This window comes from Penicillium verhagenii (assembly GCF_028828195.1).
Source record: "Penicillium verhagenii strain IBT 33310 chromosome Unknown utg000007l_segment0_segment0, whole genome shotgun sequence".
Lineage (NCBI taxonomy): Eukaryota > Fungi > Ascomycota > Eurotiomycetes > Eurotiales > Aspergillaceae > Penicillium > Penicillium verhagenii.
This window is the reverse complement of record NW_026643171.1, coordinates 2,542,089-2,566,002: the sequence shown is the minus strand read 5'-3', so window position 1 is coordinate 2,566,002 and position 23,914 is coordinate 2,542,089. Positions and strand designations below refer to the sequence as shown.

The following is a 23,914-nucleotide window of genomic DNA, read 5'->3' as shown; positions in this document are numbered from 1 at the left end:
TGTAACAAGGCTACGCGCGTGCCGTGACGCCAAGACCAACCGGGATTGGCCCAGTTCCCCTGCCCCTAAGGAAACTTGCGTGTAAGTAACACCAATAATTTATAGCTGATTTCCTGATGCGGCTAGACAGTTGATGCTGAGATAATCCCCGCAATGATGTAATAACGAACCAACTGTTTAAGTAGTAACTAGCTGGTCGCAGAGAAATTGATTAGTATCAAACTTCTGCAAATCAACCCAGTCATGGCCTCAATTATCGCCCCTCAGATTGCCTTCCGTGCCGCCCGTGTTGCGCCTCGTCCTGCCTCATGGGCCAGTTTTGCTGCCTTAGCCCGTACTCAGCCGGCCCTCCGTCGGACATTCGCGGCTTCTGCCCAGGAACAGCCGCGGCTGCGTCTGGGCTCAACTGGTATAATGAAGCAGGCAAAAGTTAGAAACAATCGCTAATACTATATCGCAGCCCCCAATTTCAAAGCAGTGACCACCAAGGGAGAAATTGACTTCCACGAGTTCATCGGAAACAATTGGGCCATCCTCTTTTCCCACCCAGCCGACTTCACCCCGGTCTGTACAACGGAATTGGGTGCCTTTGCGAAGCTGAAGAATGAATTCGAGAAGCGTGGCGTGAAGATGATTGGTCTGGTGAGGTTTCCTAAAATATTTTGATCCGGCATTTTCTAACTAACATATTCCTTTCTGCTAGAGCGCCAATGACATCGGATCCCACGGCGAATGGATCAAGGATATCAACGAGGTCGCCTCTACCGACGTGCAGTTCCCTATCATTGCCGACGCGGACCGCAAGGTGGCTTTCCTTTACGATATGATTGACCAGCAGGATTTGGACAACATTAGCGAAAAGGGCATCGCGTTCACTATCCGCTCCGTTTTCATCATCGACCCCAGCAAGAAGATCCGTCTGACTATGATGTACCCTGCTTCGACTGGCCGCAACTCCGCTGAGGTTTTGCGTGTCATTGACTCTTTGCAGACAGGCGATAAGAAGGGAGTCACCACCCCGATTGACTGGCAAGTGGGCGACGACGTGATCGTTCCCCCATCGGTCTCGACTCCTGACGCGAAGAAGAAGTTTGGCGAGATTCGAGAGGTCAAGCCTTACCTGCGCTACACCAAATTTTAGGAACTCGCGATAATGCGATGGTATTTTGTGGAACAATTGAACGTGTTTTAAACCTCCAGATTGTGTTTTCCCCCTTCAGAACATCCCGATACCTAAGAGATTCCTGAAGAGATTCCTGGCGATGGAGCTCAAAAACCTCTTATTTTCACAGAAACTCTAATCATGCGAAATCAATGTCCTTGTGTCTATCACAAAAAACAATAGCTTCCCTAGGGGACATCACTGAAGATTTTAGGTAGCTGCGTCACCTGCACGTGGACAGTCCACTATTCGACAGTCAGCGCAAACTTGAAGTTTGTGTATAAATGTAAGTCTACACCACGCTAACTATCCCCTTTGATATATCGACTTCAGATTTTAATCGGAGAAACATCGGATAGAATCTTGGAAGCGGTTCACCATAGCCACAGTGGCTATCGCTGTTCTTCCCCTGACTCTGTGATCTGGGGAAGGGATCGACACAAATAACCTTGGAAATTCCCCGCTCCGCCAGGAACAAACCCCCCATTGGCCCACTGACAACGCGTAGATAATCCACCTATAACGGGATTGAAATGTTTGTTCACGCTATCACCTCGCTTATGCACGCGAACTCCCCCTCAGCCTATACATAGTAACGATCTACTCCGAGAGGTTCGCCAGAACCTGATTTATGCATGACACATGGGCTTGCCAAATACCTGCCCCTCGGCCATTCTTGCCCGTGGGGGGTTATTTATACATAATATGTGTATATCCCTGAATCAAGCCGAACTCAAATCCGTGTGACTTTCTGTCCTTCCTGAAAAGTCGCACAGGACGGCAACCCGAGTCTGATCAGCTGTTGTTACCCGTACGCCAAAGCCCCACGGTACGCCATGACTCGCTGGTCCCATCTGGCTCTCGTGCCTCTGTTACCCCAGTTGCTTGCCGCAGCACACGGTACAGATGGAGAAGCTGACCCCGTACAACTGGGCCCACGCGCCGATGCCGATTACTCCTCGCCGCCGTCTTATCCTGCCCCGCATGGAGGCTGGGTGTCTGACTGGTCAGATGCTTACGAGAAGGCGTACCAGGTCGTCAGCAACATGACACTGGCCGAGAAGGTGAACCTTACCACCGGGACGGGGTTCTACATGGGACCTTGCGTCGGCCAGACAGGAAGTGCGCCTCGATTCGGCATCCCGAATATCTGCTTTCAAGATGGCCCCTTGGGAATCCGGGCGACAGACCATATCACGGCATTCCCGGCTGGACTCACTGTTGGGGCGACATTCAATAAGGAGTTGATGTATAACCGCGGCGTTGGGATTGGTGAGGAGGCGCGAGGAAAGGGTGTCAATGTTCAACTTGGGCCAGTGGTTGGTCCTCTCGGGCGGAAGCCTCGAGGGGGTCGGAACTGGGAAGGCTTTGGTGCGGACCCGACTCTTCAAGCTATTGGAGGTGCTCAGACTATCAAGGGCATGCAGAGTACCGGCGTCATCGCGACACTGAAGCACTTTATTGGATACGAACAGGAGATGTATCGGATGAGCAGCGTCATTACAAAGGGCTACTCGTCTAACATTGATGATCGCACTCTTCACGAGCTTTATCTGTGGCCTTTTGCGGAGGGTGTTCGCGCCGGCGTGGGTTCAATGATGACTGCATATAACGATGTAAGTCCCCCCGCCTTCTTGTTTGCAAACCCAGTTTAACCCCTTCCAGGTAAATAGCTCCGCCTGCAGCCAGAACAGCAAGCTACTGAACAACATCCTCAAAAACGAGCTTGGTTTCCAAGGCTTCGTTATGACGGACTGGCTGGGTCACTATAGTGGTGTGGGATCCGCTCTTGCGGGCCTTGACATGGCTATGCCAGGTGATGGTGCCGTGCCTTTGTTTGGTGACAGTTATTGGGCTCATGCTTTATCTCGATCCGTTCTCAATGGCAGTGTTCCGATGGACCGCCTCAACGATATGGTACGTTATGACATCGCCTCGTAGGTATCGCACACTAACATTTGTTCTTGCGGAGGTGACTCGAATCGTGGCAACGTGGTACAAATTCGGCCAAGATGATGACTATCCTCTACCTAATTTCTCAGCAAACACCGGTGACGCGACTGGGGAGCTCTACCCTGGTGCTCTCTTTTCTCCCAGCGGAGTCGTCAACCAATTTGTTGATGTCGAGGGAGACCACAACATTACTGCCCGAGCTGTTGCGCGCGAGGCCATTACACTTCTCAAGAACGAAGACGATGTACTTCCGTTAAGCCGAAATGATTCGCTTAAAATATTTGGCACCGATGCTGGGGCAAACTCTGGTGGGTTGAACTCATGCACCGACCAAAGCTGCGACAACGGTGTCTTGACCATGGGATGGGGCAGTGGTTCTGCAAGCCTACCATATCTCATCACACCCCAAGAGGCTATTGCAAATGTTTCCCAGAATTCCACATTCTACATCACAGACACTTTCCCGTCCGATGTCACAGCCAGTGCCGATGATATTGCATTGGTCTTCATCAACTCGGACTCAGGTGAGAACTCGTACACCGTCGACGGTAACCCCGGAGACCGACTTGTCGCTGGCCTGAACGCCTGGCACAGCGGCGATGACTTGGTCAAGGCAGCAGCGGAGAAATTTTCTAATGTTGTCGTGATAATTCACACGGTCGGCCAAATCTTGATGGAGGAGTGGATTGAGCTGGACTCCGTCAAGGCTGTTCTGGTGGCCCATCTCCCGGGCCAGGAAGCAGGCGACTCACTCGTGGACGTGCTTTTTGGAGACTACAGCCCAAGCGGCCACATGCCGTACACGATCCCAAAGAGTGAATCCGACTATCCAGATAGTGTAAGTATCATCGACCAACCATTAGGCCAGATTCAGGACACTTTCACCGAAGGTATTTATGTCGACTATCGTCATTTCCTCCAAGCCAACATCACTCCGCGGTACCCCTTCGGCCATGGACTGTCATATACTACATTCAATTTCTCGAGCCCTTCACTATCGGTAGTCACGGCACTCGACAGTACCTATCCTCCTGCAAGGCCCACGCAAGGAGCCACGCCAACGTATAATGACTCCATTCCCAACGCCTCTGAAGTCGCATGGTCATCAGCCAGCTTTACTCGGATTTGGCGCTATCTTTACCCATACCTCGATGACCCTCAGTCAATCACTGCTTCGGACACGTATCCTTATCCGGATGGCTACAATACAACACAGCAGCCCGCTGTACGTGCCGGTGGTGGCCAGGGTGGTAACCCTGCCCTGTATGACATCGCATTCTCGATCGATGTCACAGTCACAAACACGGGAAGCCGAGGAGGAAAGGCTGTAGCCCAGTTGTACGTTGAGCTTCCTTCGAGCCTGGGTCTCGACACACCATCCCGACAATTGCGTCAGTTTGAGAAGACCGAGGAGTTGGCCGCTGGTGAGAGCGAGACATTGACACTTGAGATTACTCGTAAGGATCTCAGTGTCTGGGATGTGGTTGTACAGGACTGGATGGCCCCTGTTAATGGAGACGGGGTCAATATCTGGATTGGTCAAAGTGTTGCTGATCTTCCAGTGCTTTGCTCAGTTGGTACAGGGTGCTCCGTTTCTTGAGTCCCCGCCCTTCTCTTATATTCATGCAAACGGCATGTCGCCTCCATATGTACCTAGGTGATTTATTTAACAAGTATATGCAAACTTTTGGTCAAGTCAAGCTCCTCGCTACCTATTCCCCCGGAGTCTGAATATCTTCAACTATGGGCTGTTTCTCACGGTTCAACCCAGTGACGGTCTCAACGTGCTCCTCTCTCAGCTTAATCCTCAAAATGAATAGAGAGAACACGACACCCAAGGCCGACATGCAAGTATTCAAAATCCACATATTCCGCATACTCCACGAAAATGCTTCTTGCACAGCCAGCAGCTGCACGGGGTTCTGAATATTCTTAATTTTTTCGATATTAGCCGCGGCAGAGTCACCCGTCATCTGGTTTGCCAAAGTTTCTGACATGCCAGTAGCCAAAAGAGACGCCTTCCTTTCTACCATGCTGTTCTGAAACACGACGCCACCGATGACGATTGAGCATGCCGTAGCCATGTTGCGGATGAAGCCCAGGGTAGCTGTGGCTGTCGCTGTATCCTCCTGAGATACCATGGCCTGTAGAGCAATGATGGGTGTTTGGAAAAGTAGTCCGGCGCCATATCCGCTGATGAGCTGGTAGCCGACGATCTCTCCTAGGGAGGAAGATGGGCCCAATCGAATGAACAATCCGTTTCCGATGGTCATCAGTACAAGACCCATCCAGATGAGTTCACGGTATCTTCCGGTGCGGTGAATCACCAAGCCGGTCACAATGCCCGAAAGAGCCTCGGCAAGAACGAGGGGGAGAATCAGGACACCAGATCGCATTGGGGATGCCCCCTTTACAGATTGCAGGTAGAGGGGAATGTAGTATTCTCCTGCGATGAAGACCTACATAGTCCATGTTAGTGCCGGTCTGGCTCAAAGAATTGAACAAATTTGACTTACAAAACCATGCGCCCACCCGACAGCCAAGGTAGCAACGTTCGAAATGTGAGAGAAAATGTCGAGCGGCATAAGGGGATACTTTGCAAGTCGCTTCTCGCTGTAGATGAAAAGCAGAGAGCACAAACTTCCAAATACGATCAGACAGATGACCTGTGGGGAGCTCCAAGCAAAAGTTTCGCCACCAAAGTCCAGACCCAGCAGAAGCATCAGGGTCAAACCTAAGACCGACAGGCTTCCGAACCAATCGATCGCTTTGAACCCATCTGCCATGTTGGTCTTGGGATTGTGCACATCCAGATAGAAGAATAGAAGAATGAACGCAATACCCGAGATCGGGGGGTTGATCCAGAAGCTCCATCTCCACGTAACATACTCAGAGAATGCACCACCAAGCAGCGGACCGATGCCACCAGCCAAAGCCCACATAACCTCCATCAAACCAAGATAGAGACTCCGATGACTGATCAAAGTATTAGCGTCCCATATATGCAATTTTGTGGAGCCATGTCAGGGATAATCAGTAGCACCTACCGGACACTAAACAAATCAGAAATAATAATCGTGTTGAGCTGCAGAAGCCCACCACCCGCAATACCCTGCAGCGCACGACCAGCAATCAACATCTGCATATTGACCGCAGCAGCACAGACAATTGAGCTGACAAAGAAGAAAGCGACAGCAATGAGCAAAATCATCTTGCGTCCCCAAATATCAGACAGTTTAGCCCAGATACAGGATCCAGCCGCATTAGCCAAAAGATATGCTCCACCAATCCAAGTGTATCCCGCAGCAGAGTGGAATTTGGCTGCAATGGTGGGAATAGCAGTCGCGATAATTGTCTGGTCGAGCGCAGCGACGAACATGGATAACTAGGGGTGCTGTTTAGTCCGGGGAAACCAAGACCCTGAAGGGAAAAAATTCGTGCCGAGAAGATTTCTTACAGAAAGAGCCAGCATGATTGCCGTGATGCGCACTTTTCCCCGCACAGGCGGGGAGTCGACGAATTCCATATCCAAGGCCATTTGACCTGATGTTTTTGGGGCTTTGTTTCGTTGCCAGTTGGGAGCTTGAGGGTCTAGAGAAAGAAAATGTTTTTCAAGCCCCGGATTTTCCCCCGCCGGAGTGTTATACCCGCTGCTTGCGGCTGGACCCGCCTGCCTCTAGACGGCATAAAGTCTTGGAAATGAGTCATTCGTAAATCGAATGTACTTACATACAAATATTCTTGTTTCTCTTATGCAGTAAGACGCTCATCTTACCCTATATGGACTCCGCAAATTGACCTATCGGCATTCTGTAAAGTTACTGTAAAGCGACGAAGGCTGTATCGCGTAAATACAGAGCGAGGACGTGAGGACTCTGGGCCTAGGAGTCAACTGGTTTGACATGATCCGCTTCAATGTTTGTACTGCACAATCCGATAGAAATCGTGTCAATCGTGATCTTAACACTACTAGTAGTATCTCTTACCAAAATGCCAACTAGAATCGCCCCCACACGACACCTGCTTGGCATTCCTCCCCCTCCAACCTCGTGCATCATCCATGTGGCAGATCAGCAAGGAGAGAACACCTGCCAAAGTTCAAATCAACCTCACCTCATCTCCAAAGCAAGCCTGAAGCCATAACTAACCCTCCTTTCTGAAATAAGAAATACTTCAACCAATAAAAAATGCCATGGACTCAAAAGGGCGACTACTGGGAAACCCCCCTAGACGTCCACGAACAATTCTTCAATAAAATCAAAGACCTCACAATCCCTACCGGCCGCGAAGGATGGATGATAATGCTCACTGCAGTCCTATGCCCCCCATCAAAAAGAAGAACAAGCATACTAGACCTCGGACTTGAACTCCGCGACGCCTGGAAAGCTCTTCGATTTCAGCACCCAGGAATCGCAACCGAGCTCGATCCATCCGGCAAGAACAAGCGATACTATCCGCCCCGAAACGAAGAAGAGCTAGAAGCCTGGGCCAATAACACGTTCCGCATACTGGAAAACGTCCCCTCGGCATACGAGGTGCTTCACGGGGACAAAGTGCAGATCGCACCCCCACACGTCAACTGCTTCTGGATCCCCGCCACCAAGGAAGTAGCACTTCTTTCATCACACTGGCGCTGGGATGCCCGCGGCTCCTTATGGGTCCTCCGCGATCTCCTCTCCGAACTAGCCTTATCACGCAGCTCACCACGAGAAACCAAGGCCCTCTCTCCATTTTGGTTCAGTGCCCATGCAGCGCGGCCCAACTTGGCTCCGTCTCTCGACGAACTGGTCCGTATGCCCGCCAAGCAAGACTGGAATCCAGACTGGGAAGTACAGGCCACGGCGCTGCATGCCGATAGCGTACCGCGTGACGGCACGCCTGCATTCAGCATATCAGCGGACCCGCAAGACGGGACCATGACCATGCCGGGCAAGACGACGAGGCTGGAGGTGGTGTACTCGGCTACAGAGACGGCGGACATACTAGCTGCAATTCGCGCGCGGGGGCTAACCGTTGCGCCGGCCGTGCATGCGTCTGTGATCGAAGAGGCGGTGCGGCTGAATCCGGGATCTGCGGCGTCGCGGTTCGTTTCATATGGGATTTTTGATCTGCGGAGGTATTGTCCGCCGCTGAGTAATACGTCTGTGGAAGCGGTTTCGCATCGCGTGCTGGGATTACCGTTGAACGTGCCGACGGCTGGATCGTGGGATGAGTTGGCGGAGACGCTTAAGAAGTACTATGGGCGGTCGTGGATGGATGAGAGTGGTGGGCTTTTTGTGCGGAGGGTGTTTGTTGAGCAGATGCTTGATAAGATGGGTCATTCGGATGTTGTTGTTTCGGAGCCCTATTTTAATAGTTTGGGTGTTGTGGATGAGTATTTGGGGCGGAGGTTTGGGGATTTGGGGGTTGAACATGTGGAATTTTTGGATACGAATGTTACGCGGGCTTTGGTGATTCATTGCTTTACGTGGAAGGAGGAGTTACATGTCAGCTTGGGGCACAATGAGGCCTTTTATGAGGATGAATTTGTGGAGGATTATCTGTTGGCTGTCAGGGAGAATGTTTTGGAGAATTTGGGGCTGGGGACTGAGAGGAGCATTGAATGATTCATCAATTGAGTTCTAAGTGTTCGAGAAGTATTATTCGAGTCTAGACTTCGGGTACAATCAAGATTCAAGATTCAAGATTTAAGATCCAGTAATCGTATGTACTACGTACTATATACTTGGAAGTATTGAATCTGCGGGTGAAATACTCCAGATCTGCAGATTGACGTCATGCATTTTTAAGCTCACGATCCACCGGAAATAAAGATCGAGATCACTACAAGGTAACTTAGCTTGTATTTTCTCCGATCCCGATCCCGATCCTCTATATTTATTCAAAAAAAAAATCTGCCCCTCATCAGCTTGTCACCTAACTATCTCACTACCTCCACACCAAAGTGACCGAATAAGCAATGCCATCCTCACCACCAAAGGTAGTCCTATACTGGCACCGAACAGACCTCCGCCTCCACGACTCCCCTGCCCTCCACGCCGCCCTCGCCCTAAAGCCCTCAATCTTCATCCCCGTCTGGACCTGGGACCCCCACTACGTGTACCGCTCCCGCGTAGGCCCAAACCGCTGGCGCTTCCTGCTAGAATGCCAAAGCGACCTCTCAACCGCCTACGCGAAGCTCAACGCCAAGCAAAAACTCTGGGTCGTGCGCGAAGCGCCACAGACCGTGCTCCCAAAACTCTGGAAAGCATGGGGCGTAACACATCTAGTCTTCGAACGGGATACAGATCCCTACGCAAAGGCGCGGGACGAGCAGGTCCTGCGCTTGGCCAACGAGGCCGGCGTAGAGGTTATCACGCGCATGGGGCGGAACCTGTTCGATCCCGACGAGCTGGCGGCGAAGAACGGCGGTAAGGCGACGATGAGCATGACGCAGGTGGAAAAGGCTGCGGAGAAGATTAATGGCGGACAGCCTGATAAGCCGCTGGAGGTGCCTGCGGGCGTGCCTGACCCGTGGGAGTGGGAGAAGATGAAGCTGGATGGGACCTCGGGTGCAAGGCAGGATGATAGGGTAGAGGCGGAGCCGGACTTGAATGCGGAGCATCGGAGTAGCAAGGATGAGCAGTATGCGGGGATTATGGGGCCGAGGGGCGATTTTGGGGTTGCGACGCTGGAGGAACTGGGGATTGCTGCTTCGAGTGTTAGTACGCCGCATCGGGGTGGTGAGAGTGAGGCGTTGAAGTTGCTGGCGACGTCTATTAAGAATGAGGAATATATTGGTCGGTTTGAGAAGCCTAATACGTCGCCTGCGGACTTTGAGCCACAGTCCACGACGCTGCTTTCACCGCATCTTCATTTTGGGTCGCTCTCTGTGCGCAAGTTTTGGTGGGATGTGCAGGATGTGCTTAGCAAGCGCAAGGCGCAGAAGAAGCCCGTATCGTCGATCCCTACTAATCTTCCTGGCCAGCTGCTATTTCGGGATATGTACTTTGCTGCACAGGCAGCTGTGGGTCCTGCCTTTGCGACGACATATGGGAATCCTGTTGTCAGATTGATCGACTGGCATTTGCAGTCTAAGAATTTGGACGTGGAAGATGGGGATTCAGAGAAAGATGAGACGGATACACGGAAATATACTGTTGATTCAGCCGAGGCAGAAGAATGGTTTATTCGGTGGAAGGAAGGGCGCACGGGATTTCCCTGGATCGACGCCCTCATGCGGCAGTTGAGGCAGGAGGGGTGGATACATCACCTCGGCAGACATAGTGTTGCCTGTTTTCTGACGCGTGGAGGCTGCTACGTGAGCTGGGAGCGAGGCGCAGAGGTTTTCGAAGAGCTTCTGATCGATCGTGAGTCTGCCCTGAATCCTGATCGCCGATAGGTTCTCCACCCGCCAGAATATTTTCCCGCAAATATTATGTCGGCTGATGCCTAGTGCGAAATGCAGCTACCTACTGACCATTATGATGTTAAAAATAGACGAGACAGCTTGCAATGTGGGAAATTGGATGTGGCTTTCCTGCACCGCTTTCTTCGCGCAGTTTTACCGCTGCTATTCACCGATTGCGTTCGGGAAAAAGTGGGATCCGGAAGGTCACCTTGTTCGCCGGTATTGTCCCGAGCTGGAGCAGTTTGATAAGAAGTATATTTACGAGCCGTGGAAAGCGCCTATTGCCGACCAGAAGAAGTGGGGGTGTCGTGTTACGGGGGATGGAAGTGGTTCTTCGGAGGATGGAAAGACGTATCCGAAGCCGATGTTTGATTTCGATCGACGTAGGCAAATATGTCTGGATAGTATGAAAAACGGGTATGACGTTGGATTGCACGGAGCAGATAAAGAGGTCATGAATGGGTCTTGGACGAAAAAGTTTGACATGAATGATGAGAAGCCCAAGAAACGCCAGAAAACAGAAAAATGAACGATATATAGTGAGAAACAATGAGAACAGGATCCGCAACGTCGAATCTCTTAAGCGAGTTATCATTGTATATGACTCCTGTAGAATAAACGACCTGGGTAAATGACCTCAAATTCGTGTATCGTAACTCCGAATGCCCTATGTGATATACATTACAAAACGTTAAGATGGTTTACCAGAAGAAAGAGTAAACAAAGATCAGAATGGTGGCGACAGTGGCGACCGTGTACTGGAGTTCGAACCAAGCAGCCTGACCACCGAAAGCGATCTTCTTGCTCTTGCTAGTCGGGTGGGCTACTCCAGTCTTCGGGTCGCGTTTCAAGAGGTCTTCACGCTCCGGCATAGAGGGAGGGTCAATGGCGTAGGATACCGGAGTCCACAGAGATGTGCAGATGAAAAGGAAGGTCAGTGGGGGCCAGAAGGCGTGTGTGATCAAGCAGATAATGACACCCTTGAAGCCGCTGGCCACGGCGAAGCAACGGTAGGAGGAGATTACCACTGCAACGAGGGTGACATAGACGAAGGCAAAGTGGAAGAGTGCCATGTAGTTGAAGAGAATGACGCGGAGACGAACAAAGATGTTCTTTCGGGTCTTAGGGTCACGCTCGTTGAGAGTCGAGCCTAGGGAACCAGTAGGCTTGAAGGCCTGGGTTTGACCACCAAGCCACTTAGGCAGCATAAAGGAGCGAACGATACAGATGGCAATGTAAGGAGACATCCATAGCTGGTAACGAGAACCACGCTGACCGGTATTATAACCAGCGGGAATAAACAGCGCAAACTCGCACAGACGGTTACTAAGAGTCGCCGCGAAACAAGCCCAGATAAGCCAATGAAGCTCATCCTGGTTAGCGTAAGCAACAAGTTGCTTACCCCATAAGAGAATGACAGGGATTGCGAACAGAGAAGCGGTCAGAAGGAGCGTATACAAACTCAAGGTGGCGTAGAGGAATCCAGAGAAACGTTGAGCGAAGCTCATCTGACGGACAGCGTCACCCCAGAGACAGAACTTCAGCTTAAAAGCCGTATCCACAGTTCCGATGGCCCATCGAGTACGCTGCTTCAAGTGACCACCAAAGTCTTCGGGAACAGTACCGTACTGCAGCGGCTCGTGAATGTAAGCGGTTTTCCAACCTTTGCCAAGCATCAAAGTCGATGTTGCGACATCCTCTGCCAAGGAGCCAAGAGGGAAGTTGCCAATCTCTTCCAAGGCCTCCCGACGCACGACGTAACCCGAGCCAGTACACCACGCCACGTTGAGCGCGTCCTTGATTGGTTCAATAACATGCACGAAGAAGTCCAGACTCTGGGCGAGGGGATCAGACGCAGGGGTATTGTAAAAGAGCTGCGGAGGGCATGCAAGGGCCATCTTAGGATCCACCAACAAGTGGGGGAGGATTGCGCGAAGCCATTCTTGTTCGGGAATCTGTCAAATATTAGTTTATGCGCCAAGGCTAAGATAATGCTTGACTGGCTAATATTGATGCCAATAATCTTGGAGGAAAGATAAGAAAAAAAATATATCAAGAATTGATGACTTACCATATCAGCGTCCAGCGCAGCCATGAATTGGCCTGCACCTCCGGGTAGGGTATGCACCTGGTCCAGACCATAGTTCAAGTTACCAGCCTTGAAGTGGTGCGGCTTTCCGGGAATCTTCTCTCGTGCCATATAGTAGACGTTCGGGTGGGTTGACGAGAGTTGTATGACAGACTCCTCCAGAGTTGCGGATTTGGCGTCATCAAGTATAATCACCCGGAATCGGTCTTGCGGGTAATCTTGGTCAAGGGTACCCCGAACAGTGTCGAGGACCACCTCGTCATCCTCACCACAGCAAGTCACAAAGACGTCCACGGTCGGGCAGTCGTTTCCAGTCAAGCGGAGCTTTGCTCGGCCTCGCTTTTTCAAAGCGAGCATTGTCCAACAGTTGTGCATAAGTGAGGGAATCGCGACGGCAATCTCAATGGCGACAAAGACCCAAGCACCAGCATAGCTGACTCCGGCGGCATTTTGTGCCTGAATGATACAGTAGATTCGCAGGCCGAGATAGAACAGATAGATTCCGGTGTTACCAAATGTGAGGAAGGGAGTCAAGAAGAAGACCCAGCGCTTCCATCCTTTCCAGGTGTCGGCGTCGTCGCGATCACTGATGCGGGCAATGGATGAGGAACCGGTCTGCACCCATTCCTTGGAGAAACCTGGTGAGGCGGGTGTGTTGACCAGTGGGGCCAAACTCTGAGCGCTTTGCTGGACCGGTGTGTTTTGATACTGTTCAACAATTGAGTCTATTAGTTTGCCGGTTTTTGCTAGCGACCGGATCTAAACGCGAGGTCTACCTACCAGAGTTGGTGATGTGGAACGAGAGTCATATGGGGTATTTGCCCAGGTCTCGGGAATATCCGAGGTTCTGGGTGTAGGCTGAAGCCAGCCCTGGGAGGCATACTCGGGTGGACTGTATCGGGGACTGGCGGTATGGCCGGCTCGGTATGGAACTCTCGGTCTCGGAGAAGGAATATCTTGAAACTCAAAGTCGAAAGTGCTTGGACTGGTGGGATTGACACCTCGATACCCATTACCTCCCTGAAGTGTGGTCATCTCCTCTTCCTCGGGGCCATAGAGGTTGGCCGTATGCCCGTTCATGTTGGGCGATCACGCCGGGAGCAAAGATTTGAAGAATGCGCTAGGATCGAACTGGGAGGTATAGATAAGGTGGAAGGTATGTCGGGGTTAATTTTTTTTTTTTGTTTGGAGACAAAGACCTGAGACAGGTCGGCTTAATAGAAAAAACGAATGTGATCAAAAAGAAAGAGAATGAAGCTGGGGGAGTTGGGAGAAGATGACTGGGGTCGGTAAAATTGGAGTGAGAAGATCCCAAAACGCTCTTATCATTGGGGGGACTGGGAGTGCATATTGCGGAAAAGAAGGGAGGCTTAGGTGAATCGCATGTGGATTCACCGACCAATCGGGGAAACCAGATTGCTCTTTGCGTTTTACTACATGGGACCCGTACTCGGACCTGGACCAGTTATTCTAAATCCTGCTTTTCTGCTTTAATCTGAATCATACATTGCTGATCCAGTATAAATTAGTGGGAATAATATAACAATACACCTGTATGCTACCCTAACCCGCGTGGCTTCCTGAAGCAAAAAAAGAAAAGCCATCCGCTTTCGTCATGATTGCCCGGTCTATTGAAGTACCAAGTTAGGGCTGCTTGAATTCACCAAAAAAAAAAAATCTCGTTCCTGATCCACTCAACGTTGTGATTTCTATTTTTTGTGTGACCAATCCAAGAGGTTGCCTTGTCCGGATCCGTGGTCTTTCGGTGGAGTTTTTTTCCACGTAGAAGACAAGAAAAAAAAAAAGAGAGAAAAAAGTCTGAAATTATCGATTTTATTGATTTATCGATTTACTGTGATCTATTGGGCTTGTGCATCAATTTTGCCGATCGAGATGTGTTCTCCAGCCACAAAGCACACGATAGCTTTTCGAGTGATAGAGATCAGCCTACTGTGAGTGGTTGCGTGACAATATGAAGCGGAACCCATGTGTGTATCGTAACCGCATTCGGCGTAGCACGTACGCAGGGGGCAAATGCGTGGCGGTAAGACCCACTTGGACCCGGTTTTTCCCTTCTTCCTTGGCTCTTTTTAGCCCTTTTTGCCCTGCACTAATCGCACTAATCGGACTAAAGGGACCTAGGGATGACTAAGAAGCACTAAAGAAGCCTAACCCGAGACCAAAATAGATGAAAATAAATGAAAAAAGGCCTGAAAAACCGATGATTTCACTGATTTGACTGAAATTGAAGTCATTTCCAGCAAAGAAAGTAACAGTCACTGTCCGGTTCCCGCTTTTAGTACCTGCCGCTAAACTCAATCCGGTTGTCCCCCCATCCATCGATAACAACTCTGAATCCCCATTCAACTCCTAGTCGCGTTGCTCTTTTTTTTCTTTTTTCTTCTTTTTTTTTTTTTGGGCTGTTAGCGCTTTCCTTTGTCAAGGACACTCATACACACATCATGGCTCTAACATTGCTTGTTAACGCCATTCTTCTCGCTATCCCTCTCGGAGGTTCCGTGGGAACCCTGGTCGGAATCGACGCTCACCTTGCCGCGACCGGTCAAAAACCACTGTTCAGTAGCGACGGAGACTCGGATTCGGGCTCGGGATCTGGAGGCAGCTCAGGCAATTCGGGAAGCACAGGCGGTGGTTCAGGAGGCAGCGGCAGCGTCACCAACAACGGTCTCACCAACACCTTATACTGCGAATCCTCATGGGGTATCTCTCCACCATCTCAGGGAGAACAATTTACACGTGAGTGACTTCTTCTTCCGTTCTTCCCCAGCTTTGTGGTCCTATCCACATTCCGATCGCTGATCACCCTCCCGTGAACCCTGCTGATCGATCATTTTTACAGTCAACCCCAATCAGTGGGGTGTTACCGACACCACAGTAGGCGCTTTGTGTATGAATGTAAGCTCCTGACCTGTTTCAGCCTGGTTTCGAATCTTGAGCTAACCCCAACCCATCAGGTCACAACATACAACAATGAGACCTACCCGACCAAGACCACTGCACCGGACTGGTCAGTGACTTGGAAATTCAACGCCGGTCCCGAGACTCAACCTGTGCATGCTTTCCCCAATATCCAAGTCGAAGATGTACTGCCTGTGGTGTTGGAGGATATCACCGACATTGACTTTGCTCTTCACTGGACCTACGGTGTGGGCGACGCCATTGTGGCCTCCACGGACCTAACAGCCCTTACCGCCGAAGACCTTGAATGCAACGTCGCCGTCGATATGTTCTTTGACAGTGACAAGGCCACAGCTCAGAACAGTACCACTGCCTCATTCGAAGTCATGGTGTGGTTTGCGCGATTTGGTGCTTCGTCTGATCCCATCGGCTATTCAGACGGTATTGTTACAAACCATACCATCAACGGGACTACATTGTGAGTCCACCTGTCATCCGTATCCCTTGAAGTCTTGTTTACTGACCCTATCTTTTCTTTCTACAGCGGGCTCTACAGTGGTCAGAACAGCAACAGCCAAAATGTATTGACGTGGATTGCATCAGAGACTACAGAAGAGTTTGAGGGTGATCTGTACCCATTGATCACAGATCTCTATTCTTTATCTGGAAGTACTTATCCGTCTAAGGCGGACTACATGGGTATCTTCCAGTTCGGAACCGAGGCTTTCTCGGCTGCGAGTAACGTCACTTTCGGAGTGACAGAGTTGTCTATTGATATCAAGTCATGAAAGGGTTAATGGTTGACCCTCTGTACAAATCACATTTAATATGCATTACTTACGAATTATTGAAGCCTTTCATATCATGAACAATTTTCAAATGCGTTGTGTTCCGCGAAGCTAGTTGGCGCAGAAGTCGTTGCATGTGTACTAGTAGTATGAAAGAAAAGGCCAAAAAGTGAGGTTTATTTCCTACCACGCCGCGCTCCGATAATACCACAGCGGTACCACGGCAGTGCTCAAACCCCTTGCAAGGCTGCGCGCGTGCTAAGGAGGGGGTTTTCGCCCCAAGGTCCGCACGCGAGATTATTTTTGTACTCTTAAGCCAAACATTTTGCGTGTCCTTTATGACTCACATTTCTTTACACTACTAGTAAGTATATTACAATATTCAACAGCCAAATCTCTTGCTCTGTGATTCCATTGAAACTCGGGACCAAAAAGACCTCGGCCCAATACTCATACCACCTTCAAAATGGAGCACATCCAAGCGTACGACCTCTCCGTCTTCCCATACTCCAACGAAAATCATGGCGGAAACCCAACCACAATCTTCCTCGGCGCAAACGACCTAACCTCAGAAGAAATGAAGGCCCTTGCCAAAAAGGCCGGCCACGAATGCGGCTTCGTATTCCCAGCTGCTTCATCCCCAGCTCCAACCCACTACACAATGCGCTACTTTGTCCCAAACCACGAAATGGAAATGTGCGGCCACGCCACCGTCGGCGCCATCTGGCTTCTACACCAACTAGGCAAACTAACCACTCACCTTCCCAACGATCTCATCCGCATATCCACCTTATCAGGCATCGTCGACGCAAAGATTCTCCCCAGCGCCTCCGAATCTCTACAATCCAGCACCATCCTCATATCCCAACCCAAAGGCACAACCCAAGACCTACATCCCGCCCACACCCCCTCGATCCTCTCCAGCCTCGGCCTCACCCAGACCGACCTCGCAAGAGGCCTCTCAATCCAGAACGCGCGCACCTCACGCACAAAAACCCTCATCCCGCTGAAAAGCCGCGAGATCCTGCAAAACCTGCGCCCGGACCCGGAAGCCATCGTGCGCGTGTGCGAGAGCGTCGACTCAACGGGTTTGTATCCGTACGTTGTACTCGATGCCGCGGAGCAGCTTCTCGAGGCAAGACAGTTTCCCAGATCGGCAGGGTACGTTGAGGATCCGGCGACGGGGATTGCGGCCGCGGCTTTGGTGTTCGGGCTCGTCGGGAGTGGGAGTGGGATCGTCGCGGAGAAACCTGTTCGTGTGAGACAAGGGTGGGCTATGGGGAAGGCATCGGAGATTCGGGTCTGTCTTAGACAGGGTGGGGAGGGGGAGGGGGTGGTGGGGTGCTGGATAACTGGGCAGGTGCGATGGCGATCAGGTTGAGTAGTTCGGGAAATAGTTCGGAGAATACGGTTCCAAGGTTTTCGGGCAAATGAGCCGTAGAAATGATTTTTTGTAGGTATAGACTATAGTATGTACAACCGAGTGTAGGGCTGTTTAGAAATCGCATTCGCATTTGAAATTTTCGTCTTGATTCTTGATTCCTCTTTTCTTGGCAACATGGTGTGATTCAATCGTTGATTCGGAACAACTCAGGTGCTGTGTTGCAGGCTAAGCGAGGGAATCGATATACTCGCGCCCGTTGTCTCGTGGGCCGTGGCCACTAAGTCCGGGGTAGCGTCAAGTTCAACAACCCCTGATTCTTGAGTCCCCAGTTCCGCTCCGACGTGGTGTTCTTCCCTTCCATCGCTAACATGATATCGCACACTCGCTTCTGCAATGGCTACATGAAGGAGTCACCTACCCAGACCAATTTATGCGATCGCAAACTAATCCGATCGATAAATATCGGACTGTCACTACACTTAGTAAACAGCAGACGATCTTTACCCAGGATAAGTTATCTTGAGGGGGCCCGGGTCTCCGACGGAGCAAAATGGATTGAAAGAAGACTAATGCCGCTATTGCCGGCAATCGATGCAGAGATGGCTTATCGACGGGCTTGAATGACACTTTTTGAGGGGTATTAGTGGCGCATCAGCCGATGCTTGTTCCCCTTTGCCGAGCGTTGGCGTGCATCGGCTTCACTGCGCCTATCGTGGCCTGTCGGGGAAATGAGGCCGTGCGGGGATACGATGTATGCGATTGGACCATCTACCTAGTTTCTACGGCAACACGAGAGAAGTCGATTCTTCAACGGTCGAGGTCTGTGTGTTAGCTTTGTGAAGGGTGACCCTATTGGAGGAAAAGGATGCTCGGTTGCCGTGCGATAGGCTATTGCTACGTAGCACACGCCTTTTCAGGTACCGATAGAACTAGCATGTACTAGTACTAGTCAAGTTACTCAAGCTTGAGCATATAAAGGGGAGAGAGATTGGCCATGTATAGTCGACCGCAGCGTTCACCTAGTGCGGGGTTATTTGTAGAAAATTGAAATTGGAAGCCTGAGTGCGTTCCAGAACACAATGTTGCCGCGCTCGTTTATCGGGGGTCTCACGACTCTTTCCCTTGCCGTTGCTGTTGCGGCGAAAGGTGGCCAACACCAGATCCTCAAGAGGACCAGCGATGCGACTACAGGGGAGCTGCATGACTTCCAGGTCTCTCCGCCTGTTCTGACCGCATCTGCAAACTCGGAGGGGAAGAACGAGTATGGATGTGTTGTCACGAAGACGCTTATGGATTATGATTTCGCGAGTAGCTATGGCAGTCCTTATGTTGGTGAGTGCACGCAGACATTAGTTGGAAATCTTGAAAATCAAGGAAATAGCTGACAAAAATGGATAGGATTCTATACACCCCCTGACTGCGACTTCAATAGAGTGGTGATGGAATTCAGCTTGACATCGAAGGGCAGGTAAGTCTTTTAGTCCAGCACCAGCGTGGAGCTTTACAAGTAATAGTTTATTCACAATCCTTCAGACAGTATGATCGTCTCGCTATCATGTACTTCAATTCAACGGAAATCTGGAGAACATCCACCGCTGAGCCAACGACTGATGGAATCTATTACACATACACAAAGGAAATGCACCAATACCTGCCTCTATGGAAGGAGCCCCAAAAGCTCATCTTTGATTTGGGCAACATTGTCAACTCGGAATACACTGGAATTCTGAACACTACCTTGACAGCCACCTTCTTCACAGTCCCAGATACCCCTGCTGCAGCCGACAAGATTTTGCCAATTTCTCGCCTGCTTGGAGCTAGCAATGAGAGCAGTGTAGCAGTGCTGCCCGGTGAAGAGACTGCTGTCTCTTACACTCTACCCCGGAACCTTAAGCGAGCAGTGGTCAGTATCTCTGCTTGTGGACAGGCAGATGAGGAGTTCTGGTACCAGAACACTTTGTCATCTGATACCGATACCTTTGAGGATGTTTCCGGTGCCTTGTATGGCGATGGACCGTGGCGCGAGGTTCAGGTCCTTATCGATGGAATGCTTGCTGGTGTCTCGTGGCCATTCCCAGTCGTCTTCACTGGCGGTATGTGGCTAATATATTCTGAATAACCCCGACACTGCTAATTTATTCAAACAGGTATCGTCCCGGGATTTTGGAAGCCGATCGTTGGAATTGATGCATTCGATCTACGTGAACATGAAATTGACATTACTCGTAAGTTCGCTGGAATTTTCGATAATACTACGGAACAAAGAAATCTAAATTTATACATCCAGCTTTCATTCCCTACCTCTCCGATGGAAAGCCTCACACCTTTGATCTGATCGTCGTCAGCGTCAACGACAACGGTGGGGAATACGCCACCATTGCGAACACTACCACCGATTCCTGGTATGTGACTGGAAAGATCTTCTTGTTCGAAGATGAGGAAGGCCATATCACCACCGGCTCCATGCCAGTCATCAAAGACCCGCTTCCCTCTCTGCAAATCACGCGCGCGATCACAACCAATTCAACCGGCGCGAACGAGACTCTCACAGAGACAACCACAGCAAAGCGAACACTGCTCATCACCAGCAACCTAAAGACCTCCAGCGGAGAAAAGGAAGTTTCTTGGAGCCAGGACATTTCTTACGAAAACTTCAACCAGCTTACAGACTACGGTTGGTACCAAAGCACGACCCAAAAGACCACTGGAACGGACAAGACAGGGTCCAGCATTGGATACTCTCTTTCATATGAGTACCCAATCAACTGCGACTGGTGGTACTTTGAATCAGGCGAAGAACTTGGCATCTACGGAAACATCAGCCGGTCGCTCACTTTTGATGTCCTGGGCCCGGCCGTGTTTCCCAATGGTGTTCAGGCGTCGGTTCTGGATACTTCGGCTTCAAAGAGCACATCTGGGCTTTCGGGTGTCAAAGAAGCCTTTGTTAGTGCTAGCCTTGGCTCGAGTCTGCGGACTTCGCAATCGGCTACTGCATCCTACTTGAGTGATACCTTGGCTACAACCGATTCGGTTTATAACTTTGGAAGCCTCAACCAGACCATGAGCTTCCAGGGTCTTTCATATGATGGGAGTGTTGAGATCTATACTCGGAATGTCGGTGTTGTGAACAACACCATCACTCACGATCAAACGCTCTTCGAAGTGGGAAAATAGATGTTCCCATCAAAGAGATAGGTTGATACACATTAACAAGCCACATGTAAATATTGCCATTGAACCAGCTCCCATGCATTTTTGGAATTTGAGTTTAGATTAGTGAAACAAATGTTACTCTCTCCTCAAAGACTCAAGTTCCATGCTAGCTTATTTTCAAGGTTATTTGAACAATGGATGGCCGGCTCTTTCAACTTTGAACGCCCATTCAAAGGTGCCCATGCATTTCTCAAGAAACTTATCGACGATTCTTTCAACCTTGAAAGCGTTTTCTCCACATGCATCCTTTGATGTAACAGTAACTGGTAGCTACCTAGATTTAATTATATCGCAATCTTGAATCAATTCCTCCATGGCGTTGAAATCCAATCTCAAGTTCTCCTAATCGGGTTCCAGTCATTGATAGGTACAGTTCAATTTGGGCTTCTTGCAAATAGCGAAAGACACATACCAGGCGATGAACAGACAAAGAAACTTCGGATGTTCGGAAATTCAACCCTAGCCTTTGGATTCTGTACTTGACTTTGAGAACCATATTCAACATTTTCGTCTTCTTTGCTTTGAAGGCTGTAGAGAACCCTTTCATCTGATCTATTTGTAGATGCTTTGATGCATCGACATTCAACCAACCTTGGAGAGCCTCTCGATGCTTTAACCAGACAAGATGCTGTTGGATTGCTTAAGTATCTTGTCCTGGCAACCTCAAGAGGCTTTTCTTCATGACTATACTCTTCATTTTCTGTTCACAAGACTCATTTTGTACTGCAATCCCAACGCATTATATACCTACCTCCTATATTGGACAGATATTCAATATCAAGCATGCCTCCAGACGTAACGAGACCTGGGAAAAGACACAGACAGTCTGTTTTCACGGAAGATCTACCATCAGCAAAAAGAGTACGAGAAAATCCTGTTACCACTGGTAAAGACCAGGTCCCACCAAAGAAAACGAAAGCTCGAGTCGAGCCTTCTGGTAAAGCGCCGGTTAAGACTTTGCCGGTTGCCGATGGCACGGCTAAAGCGAAACCAAAGAAAAAGAAGTTCGATGCCAATCCAGTGGTTGACGCACTCAGGAAGGCCGTGGTGATCACTGGTGGCAAGAAAAAATCCCAAGGTAAAAGAAAAGAAGCTGGAGCTGGGCCTGGGCCTCTTTTCAAGACTGGGGCGCTCCCAGCGCCAGGTGCGGTTCCAAAAGGAGTGGTCAAGAAAGGCGACGATATCTTTGAGCCGGGTGCGCTTGAAAAAGCACTGGAAAAGATGAAAAAGGAAGGAGAAGAGCAGGATTCTCCGCCTACTCCGCCAGAAGTTAAACCTCTCCAGATTGTGACAAAGATTGACGATGTTCATAAGGGTATTAGAGACAAGGAGGTTGGAAAATTCACAATCGAGTTTCTTTTTCTATCAGAGGCGGACAATGGTGACATAGACAATCACACTGTTGCTAGGCTTACTTTCAAGGACATTGAAAAGGAAGACTCTGAGTATGCAAATGCTGGAACCAGGGGCGTGGTGATTGACTGGGCAGCCAAAACGGGTGCCAAAAACGCTACGTATAACGCTGGCGAACTGGAGGTGAAACCCTTCTCGTATGAGGGCATGCACAATAAGGGGGTATTTAGCTTTGATATCCCAATCAAACCTGACACGGTCAAGACAGTGCAGCATTTCCTGAATGTCCTACTTAGTCATACTTTCATCCCATGTGCATTTAATGTCACATCGCGAGGTCTGTTGGGCTGCAAGGATTTCCAGTGAGTTTTTATTTCCTTTAATCTTTGGGCATCAATCTGTTTCATTTGGGTTATGTACACACACGTGTGCATTGAACCACATATATTTCGAGGCCCAATGATACATATGTATCCATTCAAATGTTAATGGCCATACATACTTGTAACATTGAATCAATACATTGATGTACTACATATGTATGTATCAATTGATGTCTACAGCTTACATACTAACTCGTCAAATCACTATATAGGTCTCAATATGTCTATCGTCTGAATCAAGCTAACATCCTCAACATCCCGGATGCTGACGCTGCTGTGGTTTACGGTCATTTCAATCTCAATTACAGAAAGAGAAATCCGAAGACGAAAAAAAACCCTTGCGGTTATGCTGTATTCAACTCTGTTTATTTTGGGAAGCATGTGAAAATTGAACATGTCGATTATATGGCAGAACGTGAGTCACTCAAATATCATTGCTCTTTAATTTTCACTACACTGCAAGTTGTGAAATCAGACTGACCATGACGGTTTTCTGTCTCCGAACAGGTAAATACTTCAACCAACTGGAAGACGAGGCAGCAGCAGGTGTAGACCCACATACTAGCAAAATCTCGGATGCAGACTCCGAGGAGCATGCTCTTCCAGGTCCTGGTCCTCCTGCATCTCCAGTCATTCCCCCTCCAGGTCCCGCTCCTCCTGCAGTCCCTGTTCCTGTGCCAGTCATCCCTCCACCAGCCCCTCTTCCTCCGGCCCCTGTTCCCCCAGCCCCTGTTCCTGGCGATGGCGGCCATCATCGCTCTATAAGTCAATGGGCTAAAGAAAAAAGGACCGAACTCAAGGGTACCGGGACTAAAATTAAGCGGAAATTTCAAGATAAAAAGAAACGGTGGGAAGACCGAAGAAAACAAGGGGGAGCTGGAGCCTAACGTTCCAAAGAAAAGAGTCGTTTGCATAAAGGTAATGAAAGATCCTCCAGATGTCCTCTACTTTGAACCACCATGGAGTACATGTGGAGCTGGTATGTATAGTATGTACTGACACAATCTATTGGTGATAGGTTTTATATCTGGATAGGTAGTCTGTACCTCATGTGTTCTGGTTTTTGTAATTGACTGAATCTTTGGAGTATCATGGAGATGTCCACATAGAGCTGTGTTTTTTGTTGGCGATTTTCACTTGCTGGGTACTCAGAATGGACTCAAGCCCTATGCATGTGCTGGTTGGATAGCTAGTGTTTTGGATTCGAATGATGAGTATCTTTCAGTATGTATTCTACAGGGCTCCAGGGCCACTACCTACACTTGAGTACTACCTAGGTA

General features: G+C 49.7%; 10 protein-coding genes across 10 annotated transcripts; 8 read left to right on the top strand and 2 right to left on the bottom strand.

Moving 5' to 3' along the window:
• Positions 1-243: 243 nt before the first annotated feature.
• On the top strand, positions 244-1,141 carry N7466_007619 (peroxiredoxin; the record flags this gene model as incomplete). The annotated part of the gene is made up of 3 exons (XM_057167008.1): positions 244-409; positions 461-642; positions 704-1,141. The coding sequence occupies 3 exons, from the start codon at positions 244-246 to the stop codon at positions 1,139-1,141; spliced, it is 786 nt and encodes a 261-aa protein (XP_057020049.1).
• Positions 1,142-1,998: 857 nt separating this feature from the next.
• On the top strand, positions 1,999-4,715 carry N7466_007618 (beta-glucosidase; the record flags this gene model as incomplete). The annotated part of the gene is made up of 3 exons (XM_057167007.1): positions 1,999-2,778; positions 2,828-3,079; positions 3,135-4,715. 3 exons carry the CDS (start codon positions 1,999-2,001, stop codon positions 4,713-4,715), a joined length of 2,613 nt encoding a protein of 870 aa, XP_057020048.1.
• A 112-nt stretch (positions 4,716-4,827) lies between these two features.
• On the bottom strand, positions 4,828-6,653 carry N7466_007617 (MDR family MFS transporter; the record flags this gene model as incomplete). Its single annotated transcript, XM_057167006.1, has 4 exons — positions 4,828-5,574; positions 5,632-6,091; positions 6,163-6,500; positions 6,573-6,653. 4 exons carry the CDS (start codon positions 6,651-6,653, stop codon positions 4,828-4,830), a joined length of 1,626 nt encoding a protein of 541 aa, XP_057020047.1.
• Positions 6,654-7,302: 649 nt separating this feature from the next.
• Positions 7,303-8,721, top strand: N7466_007616 (uncharacterized protein; the record flags this gene model as incomplete). The annotated part of the gene is made up of 1 exon (XM_057167005.1): positions 7,303-8,721. One exon carries the CDS (start codon positions 7,303-7,305, stop codon positions 8,719-8,721), a length of 1,419 nt encoding a protein of 472 aa, XP_057020046.1.
• Positions 8,722-9,074: 353 nt separating this feature from the next.
• Positions 9,075-11,034, top strand: N7466_007615 (uncharacterized protein; the record flags this gene model as incomplete). The annotated part of the gene is made up of 2 exons (XM_057167004.1): positions 9,075-10,464; positions 10,595-11,034. 2 exons carry the CDS (start codon positions 9,075-9,077, stop codon positions 11,032-11,034), a joined length of 1,830 nt encoding a protein of 609 aa, XP_057020045.1.
• Positions 11,035-11,206: 172 nt separating this feature from the next.
• Positions 11,207-13,674, bottom strand: N7466_007614 (glycosyltransferase family 2 protein; the record flags this gene model as incomplete). Its single annotated transcript, XM_057167003.1, has 3 exons — positions 11,207-12,460; positions 12,577-13,302; positions 13,375-13,674. The coding sequence occupies 3 exons, from the start codon at positions 13,672-13,674 to the stop codon at positions 11,207-11,209; spliced, it is 2,280 nt and encodes a 759-aa protein (XP_057020044.1).
• A 1,382-nt stretch (positions 13,675-15,056) lies between these two features.
• N7466_007613 (glycoside hydrolase family 12 protein) lies at positions 15,057-16,301 on the top strand (the record flags this gene model as incomplete). Its single annotated transcript, XM_057167002.1, has 4 exons — positions 15,057-15,351; positions 15,455-15,510; positions 15,570-15,991; positions 16,058-16,301. 4 exons carry the CDS (start codon positions 15,057-15,059, stop codon positions 16,299-16,301), a joined length of 1,017 nt encoding a protein of 338 aa, XP_057020043.1.
• A 466-nt stretch (positions 16,302-16,767) lies between these two features.
• N7466_007612 (PhzF family phenazine biosynthesis protein) lies at positions 16,768-17,682 on the top strand (the record flags this gene model as incomplete). The annotated part of the gene is made up of 1 exon (XM_057167001.1): positions 16,768-17,682. One exon carries the CDS (start codon positions 16,768-16,770, stop codon positions 17,680-17,682), a length of 915 nt encoding a protein of 304 aa, XP_057020042.1.
• Positions 17,683-18,764: 1,082 nt separating this feature from the next.
• N7466_007611 (uncharacterized protein) lies at positions 18,765-20,859 on the top strand (the record flags this gene model as incomplete). Its single annotated transcript, XM_057167000.1, has 5 exons — positions 18,765-19,017; positions 19,084-19,153; positions 19,219-19,778; positions 19,833-19,910; positions 19,973-20,859. 5 exons carry the CDS (start codon positions 18,765-18,767, stop codon positions 20,857-20,859), a joined length of 1,848 nt encoding a protein of 615 aa, XP_057020041.1.
• An 822-nt stretch (positions 20,860-21,681) lies between these two features.
• Positions 21,682-23,521, top strand: N7466_007610 (uncharacterized protein; the record flags this gene model as incomplete). Its single annotated transcript, XM_057166999.1, has 3 exons — positions 21,682-22,613; positions 22,847-23,049; positions 23,142-23,521. 3 exons carry the CDS (start codon positions 21,682-21,684, stop codon positions 23,519-23,521), a joined length of 1,515 nt encoding a protein of 504 aa, XP_057020040.1.
• Positions 23,522-23,914: the final 393 nt, after the last annotated feature.